Source organism: Raphanus sativus, chromosome 3 (assembly GCF_000801105.2).
Source record: "Raphanus sativus cultivar WK10039 chromosome 3, ASM80110v3, whole genome shotgun sequence".
In the NCBI taxonomy this organism is placed as follows: Eukaryota; Viridiplantae; Streptophyta; class Magnoliopsida; order Brassicales; family Brassicaceae; genus Raphanus; species Raphanus sativus.
The window spans coordinates 20,348,635-20,373,157 of NC_079513.1; the positions used below are offsets into that span (position 1 = coordinate 20,348,635).

Genomic DNA, 24,523 nt, shown 5'->3' on the forward strand with positions numbered 1-24,523 from the left:
CCATCCTTCAGAAAATTTCTAAAAATATTTTATGTTATTTCTATGAACTCCAACTTCAAGTTCATCAATGGAGAAACACAATTGATAGAGGTTCATCACTATTTATGGTCCCACCATAAAATTATTAAAAAATGTCTATGAACCCCAAGAGGGGGTTCAGTAATGAAGATGCTCTAAGGCTTCGGAACATTGGATTCATGTGAATCTCCTCCAAAACAATGAAAATAAACTCAGTTTATATGCGCCTAGCTAGAAAAGATGGTCTCGGATGAAGTCAAACATTCTTTAATATAATTGTAATGAATATAAATAAATAAATTAATTTAATTATATAATAATATATTAATTATAAAAATGAAAATATAGAAACTAAAGGTAAATATTTTCTAAAAACATAAAATGTATAAATATTAAAAGATCAAAAATAATTTAGTGATTTTTATAACAAATTAAGAGTGTTGATATCTAAAAAGAATTAAGACATAAATTCATAAATATTTAAATGTATAATGTGAATAATAAATAAAATTTCAAATCTAAAATAAACTAAAAGTAAAATATCAATGTAATAAATTGTTAATATTTAACATATAAAAAATGGATACAAAGTTGGTAGCGATCAGCACGAAAAGAGAAGATCATGACAATAACTAACAAAATGTAAACCTAATTTTTAATTGAAAATTTAGAATATAAAAAATAATCTAAAGCATAACTAAAACTTTAAAAAATATATTTATTGGTTCAACCAGTGGTTCAAACACTATTGTATTTTGGGATTTACTGGTTTTTTCTGAGTTTTTGCGGGTTTTTAAATTTTGAATTCTTTACAAAACCTAAATCAGATTTATTTTGGGTCAGTGAATTTACCGGTTCAACTGTAGATCCAGATTGAGTTTCAAAACACTGTCGGTAACTATACCCCATTTCAAAATAAACAAGGAGTAGACAGTGCTTTTGTAAGTATGTTCGATGGTTGCTCCTTAATAGTAACTAGAATTAAATCATGACGTTCGTGCGGATATATATTTATTTTTTAAAATAATAATTAAAATATAAAATAATTTCTTATGTAATTATTTTGAAAATCATTTATATCAAAATTAATTTTGGATGAAACTGTAGTAATTATATATCTACCACATTTATTTGCTTATTTATTTAAAAATATAATATTCTATTAATAATTTAATTTTAAAATTATTTTTACATGAATTATTACATTTTATATATATATACATATATATATTAGAAAATTTGTATTCTAAAAATATTTTACGTACTAAATCAAATTAGTTAAATATTATATTTTGACAATTGTTTTTAGAAAAAAATTATACTAAAAAATATTTTTATGTACTAATTCAAATTAGTTAATATTATATTTTGAAATGTTTTTTATTTAATGTATTATATTTTAGTTTTTTTAGTTTTCCGTTTTACTACAAAATGAAATGTGTAATGATACAACCAATAATTGTTGTTGTTATATAAAAGTTTAATATGATATTTTTTTTCCAAATGGGCTAATAATATTTAATTTTAAAATTAATTACCCAAAATAACATAAAATATGACCTATATTAAATATGGTGAAAATAAAAAATATTTGCAAAATAAAAAAAATGATTAGATTTTTACCAGAAATGTTAATGTTTGGATCTATATTGCTTTTTGTTAGGAAAATATTATATCACACATGCATAAATTTAGGATATGATGTTAAATTTTAGTTAGTGGTCTAATATATACTTTTTTATGGTAGATAAAATTAGGACTCTATTTTAATAGAGTAGATGTGGTCAGTAGTAATAATTATTCAAAATTGAATTCCAGTTTGCAATGTTCTTTGGGGTTTTAAAATTTTTAGTTATTTTGGGTATCTGTTAGTAGGGCTGGGCATTTCTCTGTTAAATTTGATTCGATATGATATTCGTTTAGATTCAATCTGAAAATTCTGGATATTCTGTAAACTTTCAAAGCAAAGTAAATACTAAAAAATTAATATATAATAAAATCAAAGCAAATCATAAATATTAAAAATTTGAGAAGCAGATATCTGATCTGATCCGTCAATATATAGATATATGTATATTGTGATTATATTTAAAGTTTTTAAATGTATAAAATAATATAATTATTGTTATTAACATATGATTTGACAAGTTTTATTCTCATTATTACTTATATAAAAGTATAATATAAAAGAAAGAGAAAAAATGTATGACAATTATAACTTTTTTCTTAAGCTTTGTGTTATTATAACTGTTAACTAAATTTAATATTTTTTTAAAAAATATGTAAATTCACTGCTTCTTTTAATTTTTATTTTATATATCATGCAAAAATATATTTTACAAAACAAATTTGTATGAAATTTTTAGGTCTGTTTGTACTAATCAAAAACATATGAGATATCCATAAGTATTCATAAATATCCACAAATATATATTTATTTTCCGGATATTCGTTTTTCCGAATATTCGTATTTCTCCGAAGCAAAGCAAATAAAAAATTAGATATTCATAACATGCGAAGCAAATCATAAATATTTTCAAAAACCCGGATTTCCGATTCATGCTCAGATCTATCCATTATAATTTAATTTACGTAAAAATAAAATCTCAAATGCCATAAAACAATATTCATTTAGATATTTATGTCGAATTCAATCCGATTTAATTTCTTTAATTATTTTATTCAGATTTTTATATTTGTGGTTTTTACCCGCCGTTAAAAGTAATATAATCTGAGACAAAATATAGATGGAAAGTTTTATATCTTTACTTTTGCGTAAGATAAGCATATTTTAAAGTATATCATTTTAACAATTCTTATGTTATACAAAGAATAACATTTTTGAATTTCAATACTGATTATATTTATTTTTTATAGTAATTTTAAACTGTACTGATTTTATAAATTAATTTATTTATCTTAATATATTGTTGGTTAAGTATGTGTAACAGAAAAGATAAACATATTTTAGTCATGTTTTTAATCTGCCAGAAAAATGTTTAAGCAATTGTTTTTAGAAATGGAATGAGTAAATAGTAGTAAAAAAACAGTTTGTAGTATCTCAATGTCTACTATCCTCCTTTCCCTTTATATAAACAAGCTAAGCTTCACGGACCCCAAAATACATCAAACCCTTTCTTCACCACATTCCACTTCCCACTTTCTTTCTTTTTTTTGAAACATAGAGAGATAATCTTCCTCCAAATCTCTCTCTCTCTCCCAGGATGGTTGTTGCTATGGACCAACGTACCAATGTGAACGGAGATGCCAGGGCCCGAAAGGAAGAAGGGTTTGATCCAAGCGCACAACCGCCGTTTAAGATCGGGGACATAAGGGCTGCGATTCCTAAGCATTGTTGGGTGAAAAGTCCTTTGAGATCTATGAGCTACGTCGTCAGAGACATTTGCGCCGTCGCGGCTTTGGCCATTGCCGCCGTGTATATTGATAGCTGGTTCCTCTGGCCTCTCTACTGGGTCGCTCAAGGAACCCTTTTCTGGGCCATCTTTGTCCTCGGCCACGACTGGTAAAGTTTCTTCCATTTTGCATTGCATCGGTTTATTTTTGTTTTAGATTTTCTTTTTCAGTCAGTGTTCCACTAACACCGTTCATCGGTCGTACCACTCGTTACAAAACAAAATCTTTGTTCTCTATAATTACTACTGCTTCCGCATTTTATGGATCTCTGAACTTATAATTAAAGTAAAATATCAAGAATATTTATATTATTTTTCTTAAACAGGAAAGATAATATTGTTTATTTTTAATTTTGGTGTATTCCAATCTATTTCGAGATTTAGAGATGTGACGCGTCATGTACCTTGTTTTTTTTTGGTTAAAGTCATATACCTTGTTGAAGCGTTTAAAACAAACAAACATGGAAAGTTTAAATAAATAGTGCAATCAATGATACATATGTCTATGATGAATAATGATGTGAAATAGAATTGAATAATGGCAGTGGACATGGGAGTTTCTCAGACATTCCTCTGCTGAATAGTGTGGTTGGCCATATTCTTCATTCCTTCATCCTCGTTCCTTATCATGGGTGGTGAGTCAATTTTATTAGCCCTTTTCATTATATTATTTATTAAATTTTCATTTTTTATACTTGGTGCAAGTTAGTAAACTATGATCTGATAACTGAAAAACTATTTATTGTTTGTTCTTTTTTATTTGTCTAGAGCCAAATTTATGATGAAATAATGCATGTGAGGTAGCTTTTCTTATTCCTGTCGAAAAGCATCAAATCTTTAGCAACGAATGAAAAAAGCATTAAAAACTTTTATATTTGGTCATTAGTATTTTGAATTTAATTTATAATTTAATTTATAAACAATATTAAACCAATTATTAAAGGTCAAGTGTTTTTTTAGATATTTTAAGAATTATTCATGAATTTGTTCATTGAGAAATTACTCCTTTTATCTTTTATTTTTTTCTATTTCTTCATTTTTAATAATGAGAAACTGTCTTTTGTTTTAATCATCGAAAAACTGTGTTCAAACCTCCCATAAAGATGGTCTCATGTAGTACTACAAGTCTACAATGTAACATTATATATTTTTTGTTTGGTAAATGTAACATTATCTTCAAATATCTTTGAAAATAGACTTACATGCATTATTTTGCTGCGACATTATTGTCACTTATTCCTGGCAATAAAAATAACTTAAAAGAGTGAGATTGTTAATCTGCCATGAAAGCGACACTATATACCATTTAACTTTTATGAAAATACATACTCCTATTCAATAATTTGAGGCTGCAGGAGACTAAGCCATCGGACACACCACCAGAACCATGGCCATGTTGAAAACGACGAGTCTTGGGTTCCGGTAACCTTTACCTCTTTGATAATTTCTATTTGTCTTTTTCAAAATATTAATTTATTTTTCGAATTTCCGTCATTTCAGTGTTCTTATGATCCTATATGTTTATAGAGTAGTTTATACCAATTTGAGGCCAGAACGACCACTTGTCAGCTTTGTTTTTTAGCTGTAGTATAAACAGTTTGCTAGTGTCATAGTTAACCACCGTTAATTTTTTTTAGCGATTTATAGTAGTAACATTTTTGTAAAATAAAAAATACATAATGGTATGTGACAACGGACCACTCCTATTTGTATATTGGTGAACCTTTATCAATTGTATTAATCAATTGTATTAATATTTAATTAAAAAGTTTTTAGAAAAATTGGAAGACTTGTGTTTATGACAAGCTCATGTGAAAGTCTTTCAAATAAGGGATTTTGGTGATTAAATCTCGTGAAAGACTCACTAATGCAAATGCTTTTAATTTCGAATTTCTTACTCCTCTAAATGCATTTACTTTTATTCTGGTATTATTATTTACTTTCTCTAGTTTGGCTTTTCCGTAGCTTACAATTTATCTGTCTCGAAAACTAACTAAAATAATTTATTAGTCAAAAGCTTATAAACATTTTGCATGCAATGAATATACAATACATTTCTAAGTACTATTTTTCCCAAGTACTTCAATCTTGATTACTAAAATTCATTTTAATTGTTCCTTTCAGTTACCAGAAAAGTTATACAAGAATTTACCCCACAGTACTCGGATGCTCAGATACACTGTCCCTCTCCCCATGCTCGCTTACCCTATATATCTGGTATTTTCCTAAATTCCTACAATTTAATAAAATTCGTTTTAGATTTTGTTTTATAAATAATATAAATTATTATTTTTGTTTGGTTTTACCGCAGTGGTACAGAAGTCCTGGAAAAGAAGGGTCACATTTTAACCCATACAGTGGTTTATTTGCTCCAAGCGAGAGAAAGCTTATTGCAACTTCAACTTCTTGCTGGTCCGTAATGTTGGCTATTCTTATCTATCTTTCTTTCCTCGTTGGTCCAGTCACAGTTCTCAAAGTATACGGTGTACCATACATCGTAAGTTTCTTAGTATATCATAGTGTATAGATTTATTAATATCAATTTATATGATTTGTTTTTGACACAAAATTTTGAAAATTCAGATCTTTGTGATGTGGTTGGACGCTGTCACTTACTTGCATCACCACGGTCATGATGAGAAGTTGCCTTGGTACAGAGGCAAGGTAATTAAATCAACGATTACGAGTATTTGACAAAAAATGTAATAATTAGTATTTGATTAATCTTAATTCTTGATGTTTTGTGAATAATAATAGGAATGGAGTTACCTACGTGGAGGATTAACAACTATTGATAGAGATTACGGAATTTTCAACAACATTCATCACGATATTGGAACTCACGTGATCCATCATCTTTTCCCACAAATCCCTCACTATCACTTGGTCGATGCTGTGAGTTATCTCACTCTCTCTCTCTCTACTTATATCTAAATCATTTGATTAAAGGGTGATTAGTTACTAATGTAGTGATTTTAAATGGAATGTGACAGACAAAAGCAGCTAAACATGTGTTGGGAAGATATTACAGAGAACCAAAGACGTCAGGAGCAATTCCGATCCACTTGGTGGAGAGTTTGGTAGCAAGTATTAAGAAGGATCATTACGTCAGTGACACTGGTGACATAGTCTTCTATGAAACGGATCCAGATCTCTACGTTTATGCTTCAGTCAAATCGAAAATCAATTAAACTTTCTTCCCCCCTTTTTGTTTAGTTCTATTAAGAATGAACCAGTCTTTAAAAAAAAAAAACTTATTGCTGTTTTTAAGTTAAATTGTACTCGTGAAATTATTTTTACTGATAGATAAAATCTCAGGCCTGCAACTCCAATAGAATTTTTGAAACATTAAGTTCCGTGTAGTCTTAATAAGAAATGATTCCAAAATGATTAGAAAGAAATTGCAAGATAATAATTATCATTATTATAAAGGATTAAAATTATTAAATTTATAAGAAGAATTATAAACACTGCTAAATCTCTGGTTAGCAAATGACTAATCAAAAGGGTGGGATCAGGATCTTCTATATCAGTATGGAATGATCCCTGGCTCCCAACCAACCGCCCGAGACCAGCAAATAAAAAACACAATGTTCTTTTGCCCGATTTTATGGTCGACTCTCTTATTGATAGTTCGTCGCGTACATGGAATTCAATGGCTTTACAGGAAATTATGGAACCTGAGGATGTCAAGATTGTGGAGAGTATACCCTTGAGCAGGGTACCAATAGCAGACCAGAATGGTTGGCACTTTACAAAAAATGGCAAATATACGGTCAAATCTGGATATCAATTAGAACGAGCATACCCAGATAGGGGGATCGGAACGATAGAGTTTGGCCCGATAGTTACGGTTCTTAAAGCACATTGCTGGAAAGTGCGGTGTCCACCAAAGATGAAACATTTTCTATGGCAATTGCTGTCAGGTTGCATAGCTGTTAGGAAAAATCTAAAAGTCAGGGGCCTCAAGGGAGATATTGGATGCGACAGGTGTGGAGTAGTTGAGGAATCTGTAAATCATGTATTTTTTGAATGCCCACCAGCAGTTCAGGTTTGGGCTCTATCAATGATTCCTTCGCACCCGGAATTTTTTCCAGGACAATCCCTGTTTACGAATATGGATTATTTATTTTGGAGGATCAAACCGGCAATGGATGACCATCATTTTGCGTGGATACTTTGGTATATATGGAAAGGCCGAAACAATAAGGTCTTTAGTAATTTGGACATAGACCCAAAGGATACCCTTAAACTGGCTATGACTGAATCATTGCTATGGTTGGACGCTCAACAAACTATAGTAACAAAGAATCACGTTCCGGAAATGTCTGGGATGGCTTTACCGCTTATACCGGGCAGATGGTATTTTACGGATGGTTCATGGAAATTAGGTGATAGTTTTTCTGGTCAGGGATGGTACAGTACTTTAGAGGGATTTGAAGGACTATTGGGAGCTCGAAACACAAGAGTAAGTCAATCACCCTTACATGCGGAGGTTGAGGCTCTCATTTCGGCAATGGAATGTATGCGGAATTTACGGCAGTACAATGTTACTTTTGCAACAAATTGTTCTCAATTGGTGAAGATGGTTTCGGAACCTGAAGAATGGCCGGCTTTTGCAAGTTACTTAGAAGACATCAAAAGTCTCCAGAGAATTTTTTATAGCTCGGAGATTATTCATATATCAAGGACGCAAAACAATAAGGCGGATAGATTAGCACGTGGTGTGAAGCAACATACGTCGTTTACTGTCCATATAGATACAGAGCAACCAATTTGGTTTACAGAGTCCACATGAGTCTGTAATCTTATCGACAAAAAAAAAAGAATTATAAACATATTATGTAAATGTAGTGTTATTATTAGATAAAAATGAACTAAAACATTAAATTTGGTGTTATGTTTAGATTTTTTCTAAAAGCTAGGGGTGTGAGTTCGGGTACCTGTTCAAGTTCAGATTGGATATTTTGATATAAGGCTAGAAAACTGGTTCGGGAATTTATGTATTTCGGGTTGGGTTCAGATATTTTTAGTTCAGGTTCGGTCGGGTTCAGATATTTAGTTTTCTATTGTTATTATTTGATTATTTGAGGTGTACGGTAAATATGAATTTATTTTAAGTGTAAAATAACAAAATAAAATTAGTATATTAAGAGAGATTAAAAAATAATAAAGATAAATTTCACTATGAATGAAAATTAAACTATATTTATATTGAGACCATATATTTATATAAGATTTAAAAATTCTTATCTCATAATTTTATCAAATTATGTTAATTTTTTTTACATGACATTAAAAGGCAGACAGCTTAGCACGTGGTGTGAAGCAACAGACGTCGTTTACCGTCCATATGGATACAGAACAACCCCTTTGGTTTACAGAGTCCACATGAGTCTGTAATGTTGTCGACAAAAAAAAAATATGTTAATTTTTTTTTGTCAAATTTTACACTGGTTCAACGTAGGATCGGTGATATTTATTAATTTATAATATTTATTAATTTATAGAGATTCCATTGTATATAAACAGTTTTCATGCATTTGTAAAATACATAGAGACAAAAATAAAAATGAATAGCGTTATAAAAAACTGAATAGTACTCCATATATTTGGATGTACTGTTCACCCTCTTTGAAAAATATGGGAATAATTGATGGTTGGATATGCTATACAAAACTGGATATGTATCTCTTAGCATAGCTCAAAGAATTGTACATAAATATTCAACCAAGGTTTATTAATTTATAATATTTATTAATTTATAGAGATTCCATTGTATATAAACAGTTTTCATGCATTTGTAAAATACATAGAGACAAAAATAAAAATGAATAGCGTTATAAAAAACTGAATAGTACTCCATATATTTGGATGTACTGTTCACCCTCTTTGAAAATATGGGAATAATTGATGGTTGGATATGCTATACAAAACTGGATAGGATATGTATCTCTTAGCATAGCTCAAAGAATTGTACATAAATATTCAACCAAGGTTTCATTCGTCCTAATTATGTTGGATTTTAATAGAAAATTTATTTTATGGTATTTTTAACTTCATATGCACAGAAATATAATTTAAAATTGTATTTTATTTAACAATAATTTGTTAAAATTTAGAAACTTTTAACTTGATTATTTTTAATTTAATTAAATGTAAAATTAGATAAAATAAATAATTTTGTTAAATTTAAGTTTCTATTTGAAAATGGATGTATGTAAGTAAAATCGTTCAAAAGTCCAGACTAAAAAACAAACTGAATAGAAAAACAAATGAAGATAATACCTCTGTGGTTATTTATACAGTTACATCGTTCTGTATGTGGTGTCTCGTTTGACAGCCATTTAGAGTGTATTATTTTTATAAGTCTAAGCACAATGTGATGTATATTTTTCAATCTTCATTTTTGTTAAGTATTAAATAATTGAAAGATTGCAATCTTTTAAATTATCTAAGTATTAGGTAATTTAATGTAATACCTATGATTTATAAGGAAACTCATATCTATCATGTTTTTGTAAATTTATTTATTAAAATTAATTATATTTATCAGTGAAAAATGACATTAGATTTAATTAAAATGTTATTTCAAGTTTTAATTTATATTATCACTTCAAATTTAATAATGTAGATAGGAAAACATGTTTAGCTATTTTAGTATTTATATTGTTAATATTTTTAGGGAATATTTTGAAGCATTCTGAATGGTATACGGATTCTAAAATTAAAATATACTTAATATTTTTAATATTGTATTCTTTTTAATGATGAGACAAATTCAGTGACCATAATTTAGAAATTTGTTTTAAATATATTTATATCTTCCAAAATCTTTTTAAATAACAATGATTGTTGTCGAAATTAATAATTCTAAGATTAACTAAACTCTTAAAGAATAATCGATATGCCATATATATAGTTTTTCATATGTTGTACTTTTATTTAGCAAGTTATTTATTTTCTTGTATTAAATAATATTGATTGATGGCTAAATTTGAAAATAAAAAATATTGTATTGTAAATATGATAAAAATCCAAAGACATGATCCTAAAATTTTAGAATATAATCTTGCTTTAATAGTATATATAAGTTATAAGAATCCTCAAGATTGCGATTGTGAATTTTTTTTTTAAAATTATATTCTTGCGGTTTGACTTTCCTCATTAATCAACTTGTTGCTTGTGAAAGAAAGTCAAACTAATAGTCTGAGTCAAAAAGATATCATCTCCAGTATAGTATATAATCAAAACAGGATTCGTATATTTAAAGAATATTTCAAATGTATATATCTATATATATAAAGTTTGAAACTATTCACATTCATAAGAAAAACTAGATCAATCAAAACAAAAGACCAAAATGATATCAATAAGCAATCGTGATTTTTTGGCGTTGTGTTTGGCAATTCTCTTGACTCTAAGTATGCAATATAAGTTTTTTTTCAAAAAAAAAAAGTATGCAATATAAGTTGATTATTTTCTTTTTATTTGATATTATATCATATATCCCTTCATGTATGTAGTGTAAAATATTATATAGTTTTGGTCAAAGTATATACATTTTTTTTTTGTTATAGGACAAGTGTTTGAGATATTACTTTGCACACTAACAAAAAATCATGTTCTTCAATAATTCCCTAATTTTTTCTGAATATATCCAGATTTTGCGGAAGCTCAAGATAGGAGTAAGCTAATTCCTATAGGTCCTTGCGCACAGATTCCGAACTGCAGTCAGACGTGCAATAATTCAGGCTTTCCTAAAGGCGGAGAATGCATCAAATGGTATCCTAATTCTATCAAAGATACATGTGCGTGCTTTGTAAACTCTCCTACACCGGCTGTTTAAGATAACAACTCTTCAAATTCGAACAAAAATATATATCTCAATCATCTAATTTAATTGGAATACTGAAGAAAAATAGTTACGCAAATAAAAAGTGCATTTCAACTTTAATTCTGTTCTCAATGTGGACTGTTATATGATCATACTATGCATCAAATAAACTGAATTAATAAAGTTTAGAATTGTTGTCAAGTCCGCAATCACAAATTTTCATTAAAATAACAAAGAATTCGAGATACGAGCTATCTACTTCACATAACTAACGTGAGCCACACATCTTACTGTTTTGGATGTTCGATTCTGCCAAAAAAAAATTTCTTTATCAACGAAATAAACAATTCAAATGAAAATTTATACGTGGAATAATATTTAACTAATTTTTTTTTGATGATGTTAAATTTATTGATCATCACAAAATAATATACGTACACGTAAGAGCTATAGGCTAATCCCCAACCAATAGAGTACTGTTTTAGAACACATCTATTTGTAAAAAACAGTATTTGTCTTAATACTTGTATAATTAAAGATTAAACATCTGATTCCTCATATAAAAAGTTCAATTTTATAAATTTGGGGGAAATTGTCAAGGTCTAATTGATGATATGATATGCTTCATTTCAAAATTTGAGAAAAGGTATTTTCTATAATATTCTTATTTTCTTCTAATGTGTTAAGTTTATGTGGGATTTGAACCAATCGATTCTACTGATAAAATTATACTTGAAAGCTAATCTTCCACTCCCAGTATTATAATAAAGATCTGGAAAGAAGTACATCTATGTATATTATCTTAACACATACCTTGTATAAAAAAATTAAAAAAGCTTTTTTGAGCCAGTAGAAAAATTAACGTATTTTAACATATACCTTGTAACATATATCTGTGACATTGTGCAAATGATCGGAAAATGATGGTGACTTCATGATCTGTAAACAAGATTTTAAAACCTCCAGACAAATTAACATATCGGGACATTGCACATGCCAAATGAGCAGATATAGGAGACCCATTAGTCAATAACTGTCGGAGTACTACAAATTTTATTTATCATAATTCTATTAGAAAAATCAGATAATACACGATTGAGAATCACTCCATAGTCTTGTTCTCAAAAGGTGATTAAAATGATCGAAGAAAGCTTGGCGGAAGATGATCGAACGTAGAGATGGTGGTGAAACCTTTGATTAGCTTTTTTAATCAGTGGGTGTGAATGACTCTCTCAATCGGTGCCGAGCCAGAATTTCTAGAATCACACGAGCAATCCTAATCCACTAATCAAGAGAAACAAATGAACCACTTAAATATATCTAAGATAAGATATTTCAAAGACATTCTTTGTAGAAAAAAACAATTTCTTTTATAGAACATTTTGCTTGATTGAAAGGTGCTTTCTACAATGGACGACCATGAACTTAAATAGACTCTGAAGATAAAGATGGCTAAGCTAAAAATTAGAAGGAGATCAAAGAAAATAAAGGGAAAGAGTTGTTGGCCTTAAATAGCTTTCTTGGCCAAAAATATGGAACCTGATGATTCTCTTGGCCTTACGAGTTTTGTGTAGAAGTCTGGTGTCTTGGGACATTCATGTGCATTGAAAGTGTCTTCATAAGGCTGTGGTTGAAGTGATATAGCCATTGGGCATCAAATCATCCAAGTATGAATGAAGTTGGATATGGTAAGTTTGTGCTAGTGCGGATCCTCATGTTCCTATGGTTACTGGTGTATGGTACTGGGATATATAACTTGGACGAAGATGGTGAGTCTATGATTTGTCAAGACATAAACCGACATAGACCAAAGATAGTACTCCCTATATGTCGTTTTGAAATAAAATTTTCATTTAAAAATAAGTGTCGTTTTATGATTTCAATGCAAAATTTATTGACTTTTTATTCTAATCTATCTTTTTATTGGTTGGAATCTGGTTAGGTGTATTGATAATGATGTTTTTATCTAGTAAATATACAAAATTAAACAACTGACGATTGTCTATTGTTACTTATGTAGTATTGACATTTTTTTAACACTGGATTATATTATTGAGTCTTGTAGACAAATAATTCTAAATAATGAGAACTATTAAAACAAAATAGAAAATGGATACACCAATACTAATCCAAAGTAAACTAACAAACATCTTAAGATAATTTTAATAACTACTTCTAATAATTTTATTCATTTTATGATAATTTTTGTGTTTAGAAATTTAGTTTTTAGAGACCCAAACCTACTGGTAAGTAGAGCAGAGTAGAGAAAGGACCCATAGCTAATGTGATCGATCTTCCAAGACACCAGCTTATATCTTCTCACTTTTTTCTATCTTTGGGGTCCTCAGTTCTATAAATCTCATGAACTAGATCAAATTTGCTACTTCTAATTACACATCAAAAGTTGTTACTTCAGTGATCAGTTTAAGAAAGATGTACTGTCAAGATTGGGTTTATCTTTGGACACAAACAACGTCTACTTTATACCAGGTTTAAAGAGAAACATTTTCAGTCTTTTTCAAGCAACCAAGTCAGGCTGTGAAATGGGAATGAACGATGATAAATTGATGCTCTATGATCGATTCAGGCAACTTATGGTAAGGACAACAATATCAAGGAACCGTTTATACAAAGTCATCTTGAAAAGCGAGTTTGATCAATGTCTTCAACTAACGACACCAACCAAGTCATCTAAGTGGCATTCGAGACTTGGCCACATCAATACCAAAACAAAGAAGATGATGATCAACAAGGTACTAGTTACTGGATACCTAACATCACGGTAGGAAAAGATATGTGTATGTCATGCTTATTTGGAAAACAGACTAGACAATCTGCATATTGAGCCACTCGACCTCTCAAGCTTAATCACGGAGACTTATGATGGCCAATTACTCCTCCTATTCCAGCACGCAAGGGATATGTCTTTTTTCTCATCAATTACTTCTCACATTATATGTTGACAGTGCTGTTAACAAACAAAACGGAATCTTTTGATAAGTTTAAAAGGTTCAAAACACTTACTGAACAAGAAACTAGAGCTGCATTACAAACATTTCGAACAGACAGAGGAGAGTTTGTGTCACAGGAGAGTTCATATCATTGCACTAGGCCAAAAAAAGTTTGAGCCGGGTGAGAATCAGGATACGACAAACAAGATATGAACTCACGTGACTAGAAGAACACAATAGAGTTTACAGAAAATGGTTTAATTTATTACAAACTGTATTCAAATAATCAAAAGGCTTAGTTATATGGAAGAAAGAAGAAGATGAAACAGTTGATAACACACATAATTAGAAAAATCAAGCATTAATTTCATATAAACTCCAAACAACAAGACAAACATTCCTTATTACAGAATGTAACTATTTCTGTTGCACAATCTAATGTTTTGGATCTCGTTCAATGGCGAGAATCAGATGGAGCAGACAGGGGGTTGTCTCTGTGATCATCTTGTACACTCTGATACTGTAAAATAGAATAGAATATAATAATATTATTGTGTTGTGTTTGATAAAAGAATACAAGATCTATATATATTGCTAACATTAACATAATGTTGACATTAGATAATGTTAACTTTCCCAAACACGTAATGAAAATATGCTAAGAATATATTGAGGTTGACTTGCTTTTCAAGTCTTTCCTTTTAGTTTTCAAGGTCTTCATGGGTTTCACGGGCTTTACAATCCTGGTCCGTAAGATATACATCTTCCGGCCCGACATATCTCTAATACTCCCACGCACGACAAACGTGGAATGCAACACGTAAATCTGCAACCACAAAGCAGACCACGTATGTCGTGGACACTATATCGAGGAAAACAAATCAGTAGATTCCTTCGGGAATGAACTTCAACTTAGACAAGGAGGATGAAAATTTCAGCTCTTCTTTGGTCTTGACAATAGGAATACATCCCGTGGGCGCAACTGCAGCTCCAAAAACGATCGTCCTATAACCTGGACAGTCCATACATTAGACTAAAAAATAACTGACCTAAGAAATTTGAGCGTTCAACTAGAACTCCCCCGTAATGGTTAAACTATAACCAGAAATCCCAAACTATGAAAAAAAACACGACATAAACTCTGAGAAATTCTAAACTATAGAAAATCTCTAACAAAAAAAAAATAACCCATCTAAAACTAGAAACCCATAATCCCACTACGACTTTTGATAATTCTTGCATTCACCAAACTAAAATAAATATTAAATAAAAAGGAAAAGAAAAAATCTCTTTCACTTACGTGACATTTAAACAAAACCCTAGTAATATTATTAACAAAAAAACACCAAACCTAGCGATTCATGACCACGTAACTATGTCTTCATCGCCATTACCCTCACCATCTTCTTCAACATCGCCAACACCAACACTACAAGAAAACAACATTTTGGCGAGAAAAGTTAACGAGGAAATATAATCCTCGTAAATTTACGAGGAACTTACGAGGAATTTACAAAGAAAAAAATAAACCTCGTTATTTCCTCGTAAACTAACGAAGACAATTTTTTTGTCGTAAAGCCCACGTAACTTTACGTGGTCTTTACGAGGAAATACACTTTCCTCGTAAAGACCACGTAAAGCTTGCATTATCTTTACGAGAAAAAGTGGAAATATACTTTCCTCGTTAAATCAACGTAAATTTACGTCACCTTTACGAGGAAATGATATACGTGAACTTAACGAGGAATTTTAAAGCACGTTTTTTTTGGCTACCTACCTTTTCCTCGCAAATTCATCGCAAAACTTCAACTACCAGATTCGAAAATTTTCTATAAATATGGAAGTTTCAACATCATTTTAAACACACCAACAAGAAAAAAAAAAGAAAAATGTGAAAGGAAAAAAATGTCAGGCTCCGGGAATGTCTACGAGTTGCGGAGGTGGATGTATATGCATAGAGATGCTAACGGGAGAGTGACGAAAGAATACATTGCAGGACTGGATACATTTATGCATCAAGCAGATTCCACACCGCTCGCCCTAGAAAGCGGTAAGATGTTCTGTCCATGTCGGAAATGCAACAATTCGAAATTGGCAAATCGTGAAAATGTTTGGAAGCATTTAATAAATAGAGGTTTCACGCCAAATTACTATATCTGGTTTCAACATGGAGAAGGTTATAATAATTATGATCAGAACGAAGCTAGTAGTAGTAATAGCAATTTTCAGGAAGAACCGGTTGCTCTTCATTTGCATAATGAACCTAGTTACCATCAGGAGGAGCAGATGGTAGATTTTGATAGGGTTCATGATATGGTAACTGATGCATTTGTAGCTCATGATGAAGATGAAGAACCTAACATAGATGCAAAAAAGTTTTATGAAATGTTAAATGCGGCGAATCAACCACTTTACAGTGGTTGTAGAGAAGGTCTCTCTAAATTGTCGTTGGCTGCTAGAATGATGAATATTAAAACTGATCACAATCTACCTGAAAGTTGCATGAATGAATGGGCAGACTTGTTCAAAGAGTATTTGCCGGAAGACAATGTGTCTGCTGATTCTTATTATGAGATTCAGAAACTGGTGTATAGTCTTGGGTTGCCTTCGGAGATGATAGATGTTTGCATCGACAACTGCATGATCTACTGGGGAAATGATGAGAAGTTAGAAGAATGTCGATTCTGCAAGAAGCCACGATTCAAGCCGCAAGGACGGGGACGTAATAGGGTACCGTACCAAAGGATGTGGTACCTACCAATTACAGACAGATTGAAAAGATTGTACCAATCAGAGCAGACTGCTGGAAAGATGAGATGGCATGCCGAGCATACTCAGACGGATGGTGAGATGACACATCCATCAGATGCAAGAGCCTGGAAACATTTTAACAAAGTATATCCGGAATTCGCTAGCAATATCCGGAATGTGTATCTCGGATTATGCACAGATGGATTTAGTCCATTCGGAATGTCAGGGAGACAATATTCATTGTGGCCAGTCTTTCTTACGCCATACAACCTGCCACCGGAGATGTGCATGCAACGGGAGTTGCTATTCTTGACCATATTAATACCTGGTCCGAAACATCCTAAAAGGTCGCTGGATGTTTTCCTGCAACCACTGATAAAAGAGTTGAAGGATTTGTGGTCAACAGGGGAGAGGACGTATGACTGCTCAACGAAGACGAATTTCACGATGCGAGCGATGCTTTTGTGGACCATAAGTGACTTTCCTGCCTATGGGATGTTGTCGGGATGGACTACACATGGAAGATTAGCTTGTCCATATTGTAATGGAGCGACAGATGCGTTTCAACTGAAGAATGGGAGGAAGACAAGTTGGTTCGATTGTCATCGTAGATTTCTTCCCATTGGCCATCCGTACCGAAGAAACAAGACATTGTTTAGGCACAAAAGGGTTGTGAGAGACACTCCTCCTCCATATTTAACTGGAGAAGAAACTGAAAAGCAACTCGATTACTATGGAGCTTTGGAAACAGTTCCTCGTGGTGGTAATTGGCATGTTCCCCCTAATATGCCTGATTCTTACGGTGTTCATCACAACTGGCACAAGAAGAGTATATTTTGGGAGTTGCCATATTGGAAGGATCTTCTTCTGCGCCACAACCTCGATGTGATGCATATAGAGAATAATTTCTTTGAGAACATCATGAATACAATATTGAATGTCCCGGGGAAGACAAAAGACAACATAAAATCGAGGTTAGACTTGCCGGATATTTGCTTAAGAAGCGAGTTACATATAAACAGCAATGGGCAAGTTCCTGTTCCGATATTCAGATTGTCTTCAGAAAAAAAGTCGGTGTTGTTCAACTGGGTAGCATCAGAAGTGAAATTCCCCGATGGGTATGTTTCAAATCTGTCTAGATGCGTTGAAAAGGGTCAAAAGTTCTCCGGGATGAAGAGTCATGACTGTCATGTCTTTATGCAACGACTACTTCCCTTTGCTTTTGCGGAGCTACTTCCTACAAACGTACATGAAGCACTTGCAGGTACTATATTTATTATTGCAATTATTTTATACATAATGATTTAGTTTGAAATATATATGACTAATATGTGTATAATTGTTTTTAGAATATACAAGGCATTGGAGCATTTTTCAGGGATCTGAGCACCCGCACCCTTAAAGTAGAAGTCGTGGAACAGCTTCAAGAGAACATTCCCATCTTATTGTGCAACTTGGAGAAGATATTTCCTCCTGGGTTTTTTGACGTAATGGAGCATCTAGCTGTCCACCTTCCATATGAGGCATTGCTTCGTGGACCTGTACATTACGGATGGATGTATCAGTATGAGCGAGCCATGAAATATTTGAAGGGAAAAGCAAAGAACCTTACAAAGGTTGAAGGTTCTATAATTGCTGGAAGTTTGACGGAAGAAACTTCTCACTTCACATCGTACTACTTTGCGTCAAAAGTACGTACTCGGAAAAGAGCTCCAAGGAGATATGATGATGGTGGTGTCGCGCCAACATACGCAGTTGCTGGTGTTCCAGACATCTTTAACCAGATTGGACGACTGGGTGGAAAATCAAAAGAGGTTTGGTGGTCGAGTGAAGAAGACGCTCATAGTGCACACACCTATATTCTACTTAATTGTGAGGATCCATTGATTCGTTATTTTGAAAGGTAACATAAATGGACACGTATATATAAATTAACACATATATATAATTGCCAAATATTAATTAATATAAAATGTGATTTTACAGCCTATTTGTTTCACAAGTCGAAGAAACATTCCCTGGTATATCCACAACTGACGTAGACAAAAGGAAAGATCAACACTTTATAAAGTGGTTGAAGAGTCAGGTATTAACTCAAACTCTTTATTCATAAATGATTTGTATTTTAACGTTCACTTTGTTTTTGCAGGTTGATTTTGACGACGATGCAGATTATCCTAAGTGGTTACATGAAGTAATTCAATCTCCACATGTAAAGGTCACCACTTCACAGATGTATTTCACACGAGGCTATACTTTTCACACATATGAGTATGGTAGACAGCGGGCGACCAGTAACTATGGAATATGTGTGAAAGGGGAAACCGATTTCTACGGTATCTTGACAGAGATTATCGAAGTGGAATTTCCAGGGATATTGAAGCTGAAATGCGTCCTCTTCAAATGTGAGTGGTTCGACCCCGTCGTCAACAGAGGTGTTCGGTTTAACAAATTCGGTGTAGTTGATGTCAATGGTGGACGAAGGTACAACAAATTCTTTATTTGGCATACATGAGCAGAATAAGCTTACTTCTATGTTTTCTTTATTTTCAGGTACAACAAATTCGAGCCTTTCATCTCAGCTTCACAAGCAGATCAAGTTAGCTACCTTCCATACCCTCGGATGAGAGAATCGGGAATAAATTGGTTATTCGTGATCAAAGTTACACCTCGAGGAAGAATCATAAGTGGAGAAGAACCACCATTGCAAGAAGAACAGATAAATGAAGTCGAGGAACCTGAACAACAAATTGATGACATTCTTCTCATTGATCCGCATAATCATGAGTATGAAGATCTTACCGACGATGGCACAGACGAAGCTGTTGAAGACGTGTTTAATGAAAATGATGATGTTTCTAGTGATGACGAAAATGTATCCGATTGATGTATTTGTGTTTTAATATGATTGATTTTCAGATTTAATGCATGTGATTCGATTATAAAGAAAAAAATATTGAGTTTGAGGTTTTGAATGAAAAATAAAAGATTGAGGTTTGGGATTGGAATATGAAGAGTAGAAGATAGGAAAGATGGTGTTTGTGGTTTGGGGTTTTTGATTTTAGAGGTTTAGAAAGAAAACCTCGTTAATTCCTCGTAATGTACGACGAAATAACGAGGAAAGAAGAAAAAAAGAAATACACGGGCCTCGTTAATTCCACGTAAGCGCAAATCGTCGTAACAACCTCGTAAGCTTACGTGGAATTAACGAGGCTTTTTTTTTTTTTTCCTCGTTATTTCCACGTGGGTTTACGAGGTTTTAACGAGATATGTTGTCTAAACCCCTAAACCCTAAACCCCAAACCCCATCTTTCTTATCTATTTTGTCGAAATCCCAAACTCCAAACCCCATTAATAATTTTATAATTTTCAAAAGATTATATTTTTAAATCTTCAAAAGATTATATTTTTAAATCTTCAAAAGATTATATTTTTAAATCTTCAAAAGATTATATTTTCAAATCTTCAAATGATTATATTTTCAAATCTTCAAATGATTATATTTTCAAATCTTCAAATGATTATATTTTCAAATCTTCAAATGATTATATTTAAATAAATAATTTGATTTTGTATAAGTTTAAATTAGGAAGAAGAGATTGATATTAGAAGTTAAAGAATTGTGATTATAAATATTGAGGTTTGAAATGTTAAGAATATTGAGTTTGAGGTTTTGAATGAAAAATAAAAGATTGAGTTTTGAGATTGGAATATGAAGAGTAGAAGATAGGAAAGATGGTGTTTGTGGTTTGGGGTTTTTGATTTTAGAGGTTTAGAAAGAAAACCTCGTTAATTCCTCGTAATTTACGACGAAATAACGAGGAAAGAAGAAAAAAAGAAATACACGGGCCTCGTTAATTCCACGTAAGCGGAAATCGTCGTAAAGACCTCGTAAGCTTACGTGGAATTAACGAGGCTTTCTTTTTTTTTTCAATTCCTCGTTATTTCCACGTGGGTTTACGAGGTTTTAACGAGATATATTGTCTAAACCCCTAAACCCTAAACCCCAAACCCCATCTTTCTTATCTATTTTGTCTAAATCCCAAACCCCTAAACCCTAAACCCCAATCTTCAAATGATTATATTTTCAAATCTTCAAAGGATTATATTTTCAAATTTTCAAAGGATTATATTTTTGTTGCAATTAAGATAAAAAATTTAAATAAATAATTTGATTTTGTATAAGTTTATATTAGAAAAAAAGATGGATATTAGAAGTTAAAGAATTGTGGTTATAAATTTTGAGGTTTGATATGTTATGAATATATGAAGTAGAATATAAGAAAGATGGGGTTTAAGGTTTGGGGTTTAGAGTTTAGAGGTTTAGAAAATAACCTCGTTAATAACTCGTAACTTACGAGGCATTTACGAAGAACAGAAAGACGGGCCTCGATATTTCGTCGTTTTATTTGGGACGGGCCTCGCAATTTCCTCGTAAGCTTACGAGGGTTTTACGAGGAACACAAAGACGGGCCTCGCTAATTTATCGTTTAATTTGGGACGGGCCTCGCAATTTCCTCGTAAACTTACAAGGTTTTTACGAGGAAGAGGAACACGGGCCTTTTTAATTCCTCGTAAACTTACGAGGAAATTGCGAGACCTCCGTAAGTTATATATACAACCTCACAAACCTCACACTATCCATTCCTCCCAACTTCCTCTCCACTTCCTCCCCATTTCGTCTCCAACTCCTTCCCCATTCCTCTCTCCTCCGAAAATGGTAATTTCCTCGCCCCCATTATTAGTTTAGACAATTTAGATAGGTGGTTAGTTTAGGTGGTTAGTTTAGAGAATTTAGATAGGTTTACGGATTTTATGTTCGTTAGATAGATTTTTAAATTATTGATGATAGCTTTTTAATTATTGATGATCATAATCTCAAAAAAATATATTTTTGCAGGTTCGCCAGCACATGCTTTCTGCTCACTACAGGGAGATATTCGGTGAGCCTGGTAGTCAGTTAGACCCGCCAGGTTCTTCTTCAGGTGCCGGCGGTTCAGGTTCTTTGGATCAGGAGTCTGTTCCCGAGACTCAGCATTTCTTCCCTCCGATGCCTCCTCCGATGGCTCAGCCGATGGCTCAGCCGATGCCTCAGCCGATGGCTCCTCCGATGGCTCCTCCGGTGCCTCCTCCAATGGCTCCTCCTGAGATCCCCGCCGCTGTTCATTCCGATCTCATGGTGCCACCTACTGTTCCTTTCTAGCAGTACACTGTCGAGGATATTCTCGGTATGCCAGGCAGAGCTGGTTTACCAATCATAGACCCCGACAGACCCGACGGGACTTTATGGTAAGTGTATTTTTTAAATAATTATTTTAATTTATAACTTCATTAAATAATTTAAATTTTCATTTTTTCCAGGTTTGGGGTTGACAATTCCCTTGCGACAGATGTAACCGAGACGATTAAAGGTTACTTCTCCATGGCGCATCCAAACTGGAAATTGACGCCTATCTACATCCGAAAGACGTGGTTCAAGATTTACGCTGTAAGTAATTCTATTAATTAAATTTTTTTTTTATTATTAACTAATTATTAATTTTTTTTTGCAGCAAAAGTATCATTGGTCCATCGGGGTCAGTGAGAGAGTGAGGAAGGCGTTTTACGAGAAGGCGCAAGTTCGCTTGTCGGACACGGTTTGCAACTGGAAGGGTGCCTGGATCGTCAAGGGGTACACCCGTGGCAAACCCGCTGAGCTTGCCACGGATGTTTGGGACGGCCTCATCCGTTACTGGAAGGATCCTAACTCCATTAGGATCGCAAATATTTGTGCTGCTGCCCGTAACACGGTAGACGAGCACGGTAACGGCCCGATGCTACACTCTACGGGCCAAAAACCACATGCCGGTGTCCGTTTGAAAATGGTACGTAATTAAATATTTAATTTTTTAATTATTATTTTAATATTATTAAATATATTTCTAACAATTTTCTTAAATGTTTTTAGGCCAAAGAGTTGGGACGTCTTCCGACTCTTCCGGAACTTTACGAGCGGACCCACAAGAACAAGGCGGGCCAGTTTTTAGATGGCAAGTCCAAGCAAATCTACAACAACGTAATTGCTCGGGTTGAGGAGCGCCAGACTCAGCTGACCCAGCAGTCCGGCGACGAATTACCAGTTACCTTATCCACAACTGAAGTGGATAAGATTTACGAGGAGGTAAATTTTTTAACATTATATCTTTTTAATTATTAATTGATTAAATTTACCTTTTAAATTTAACTAACAAATATAATTTTTTTGTTTTTAAGGTTGTCCCTAAGAAAAAGGGACGTACGTTGGGGATCGGTTCCGTCAATGATGTCCCGAGAGCGACATCGTCTTATGCTCAGAGACAGACCGAAGAAGTCACTCAGTTGCGTTCCGAGCTGGGCGCGACCAAAAGCCGTGTGAGTGGACTCGAAGCCTTCATCGACGTTATAGCGTCCACAAATCCGGAATGGGAAGCTTTGTTGAGGAACATGAAACAACAAAATCTCATTCCAGGCGAGTCATCGGGCACACATAAGGATGTTACGAGGAGGAGCGAGGAATTCTACGAGGCGATGAACGAGCCTTAGTTTTTTTTGTTTTTTTTTCGGTTTATGTATTATAAAATCCAAAACTTAATTATATATAAAATATTTTGTTGCTTCTGAATTTTATTTAAAATTTTTTTATAAATCCAATATTTAAATACATTTATTTTGTTAAATTAATAATTATTATATTTATCAAATAATATTTTATTAATTCGAAAAATGGAAGTCTACGAGTTATTTACGACAAAAAGTTTTCCGAGAAATTTACGAGGAAAGGCTTTCGAGGATTTTACGAGGAAATGTTTTCGAGGTCTTTACGAGGAAATGCTTTCGAGGTTTTTACGAGGAAAACCTTTCAACGATTCTACATCGATTTTACGAGGAAATCTTTTCAAGGATATTACATCGAATTTACGAGGATATAATTTCAAGGATCTTACGTGTAAGTAACGACGCGTGTTTCGCGTGGTTTGTACGAGGAATATCGGCGAGTGATTTACGAGGAAATGAGGCGAGGAACTTACGACGAAATATTGACTTCGTCTTTACGAGGAAATAAAAAACTCGCTAAGTTACGAGGAATTGGCGACGAATTTTTTTTTACGACGGACGATAAACGACGAAAGGCTTTTCCTCGTTAATTCCTCGTAAAAGGATAATAAGCATCATCAAAGCTTAAAACTTGCGGAAGCTTTAATTTTGATCCCTAAGAATCAAACCGCTCTGATACCATGAAAAGTAGAATATAATATGATAATATTATTGTGTTGTGTTTGATAAGAGAATACAAGATCTATATATATAGTGCTAACATTAACATAATGTTGACACTAGATAATGTTAACTTTTCTAAACACGTAATGGAAATATGCTAAGAATATATTGAGGTTGACTTGTTTTTCAAGTCTTTCCTTTTAGTTTTCAGAGTCTTCATTGGTTTCACGGGCTTTACAATCTTGGTTCGTAAGATACACATCTTCCGGCCCGATATATCTCTAATAGATACCGTGCTGATACACGTAAACCAAGCC

The 24,523-nt window shown here is 32.7% G+C and overlaps 3 protein-coding genes across 3 annotated transcripts; all 3 read left to right on the forward strand.

The window, feature by feature from the left end:
• Positions 1 to 3,122: 3,122 nt before the first annotated feature.
• LOC108844225 (acyl-lipid omega-3 desaturase (cytochrome b5), endoplasmic reticulum) lies at positions 3,123 to 6,743 on the forward strand. The gene is made up of 8 exons (XM_018617446.2): positions 3,123 to 3,541; positions 3,977 to 4,066; positions 4,787 to 4,853; positions 5,556 to 5,648; positions 5,743 to 5,928; positions 6,015 to 6,095; positions 6,189 to 6,326; positions 6,425 to 6,743. Exons 1-8 carry the CDS (start codon positions 3,243 to 3,245, stop codon positions 6,620 to 6,622), a joined length of 1,152 nt encoding a protein of 383 aa, XP_018472948.1. The 5' UTR covers positions 3,123 to 3,242; the 3' UTR covers positions 6,623 to 6,743.
• Positions 6,744 to 10,794: 4,051 nt separating this feature from the next.
• LOC130509772 (putative defensin-like protein 31) lies at positions 10,795 to 11,295 on the forward strand. The gene is made up of 2 exons (XM_057005963.1): positions 10,795 to 10,855; positions 11,096 to 11,295. The coding sequence occupies exons 1-2, from the start codon at positions 10,795 to 10,797 to the stop codon at positions 11,278 to 11,280; spliced, it is 246 nt and encodes an 81-aa protein (XP_056861943.1). The 3' UTR covers positions 11,281 to 11,295.
• A 4,583-nt stretch (positions 11,296 to 15,878) lies between these two features.
• On the forward strand, positions 15,879 to 19,500 carry LOC130509626 (uncharacterized). The gene is made up of 4 exons (XM_057005780.1): positions 15,879 to 18,234; positions 18,330 to 18,873; positions 18,957 to 19,056; positions 19,120 to 19,500. Exons 1-4 carry the CDS (start codon positions 16,125 to 16,127, stop codon positions 19,483 to 19,485), a joined length of 3,120 nt encoding a protein of 1,039 aa, XP_056861760.1. The 5' UTR covers positions 15,879 to 16,124; the 3' UTR covers positions 19,486 to 19,500.
• Positions 19,501 to 24,523: the final 5,023 nt, after the last annotated feature.

Coding starts and splice junctions, on each gene's coding strand:
- LOC108844225 (XM_018617446.2), top strand. CDS start 3,243: ATGGTTGTTGCTATGGACCAACGTACCAATGTGAACGGAGATGCCAGG. Junction 5,649..5,742: donor TCGCTTACCCTATATATCTG/GTATTTTCCTAA, acceptor GTTTTACCGCAG/TGGTACAGAAGTCCTGGAAA. Junction 5,929..6,014: donor TATACGGTGTACCATACATC/GTAAGTTTCTTA, acceptor TTGAAAATTCAG/ATCTTTGTGATGTGGTTGGA.
- LOC130509772 (XM_057005963.1), top strand. CDS start 10,795: ATGATATCAATAAGCAATCGTGATTTTTTGGCGTTGTGTTTGGCAATT. Junction 10,856..11,095: donor GGCAATTCTCTTGACTCTAA/GTATGCAATATA, acceptor GAATATATCCAG/ATTTTGCGGAAGCTCAAGAT.
- LOC130509626 (XM_057005780.1), top strand. CDS start 16,125: ATGTCAGGCTCCGGGAATGTCTACGAGTTGCGGAGGTGGATGTATATG. Junction 18,874..18,956: donor TTGATTCGTTATTTTGAAAG/GTAACATAAATG, acceptor GTGATTTTACAG/CCTATTTGTTTCACAAGTCG. Junction 19,057..19,119: donor TAAAGTGGTTGAAGAGTCAG/GTATTAACTCAA, acceptor TTGTTTTTGCAG/GTTGATTTTGACGACGATGC.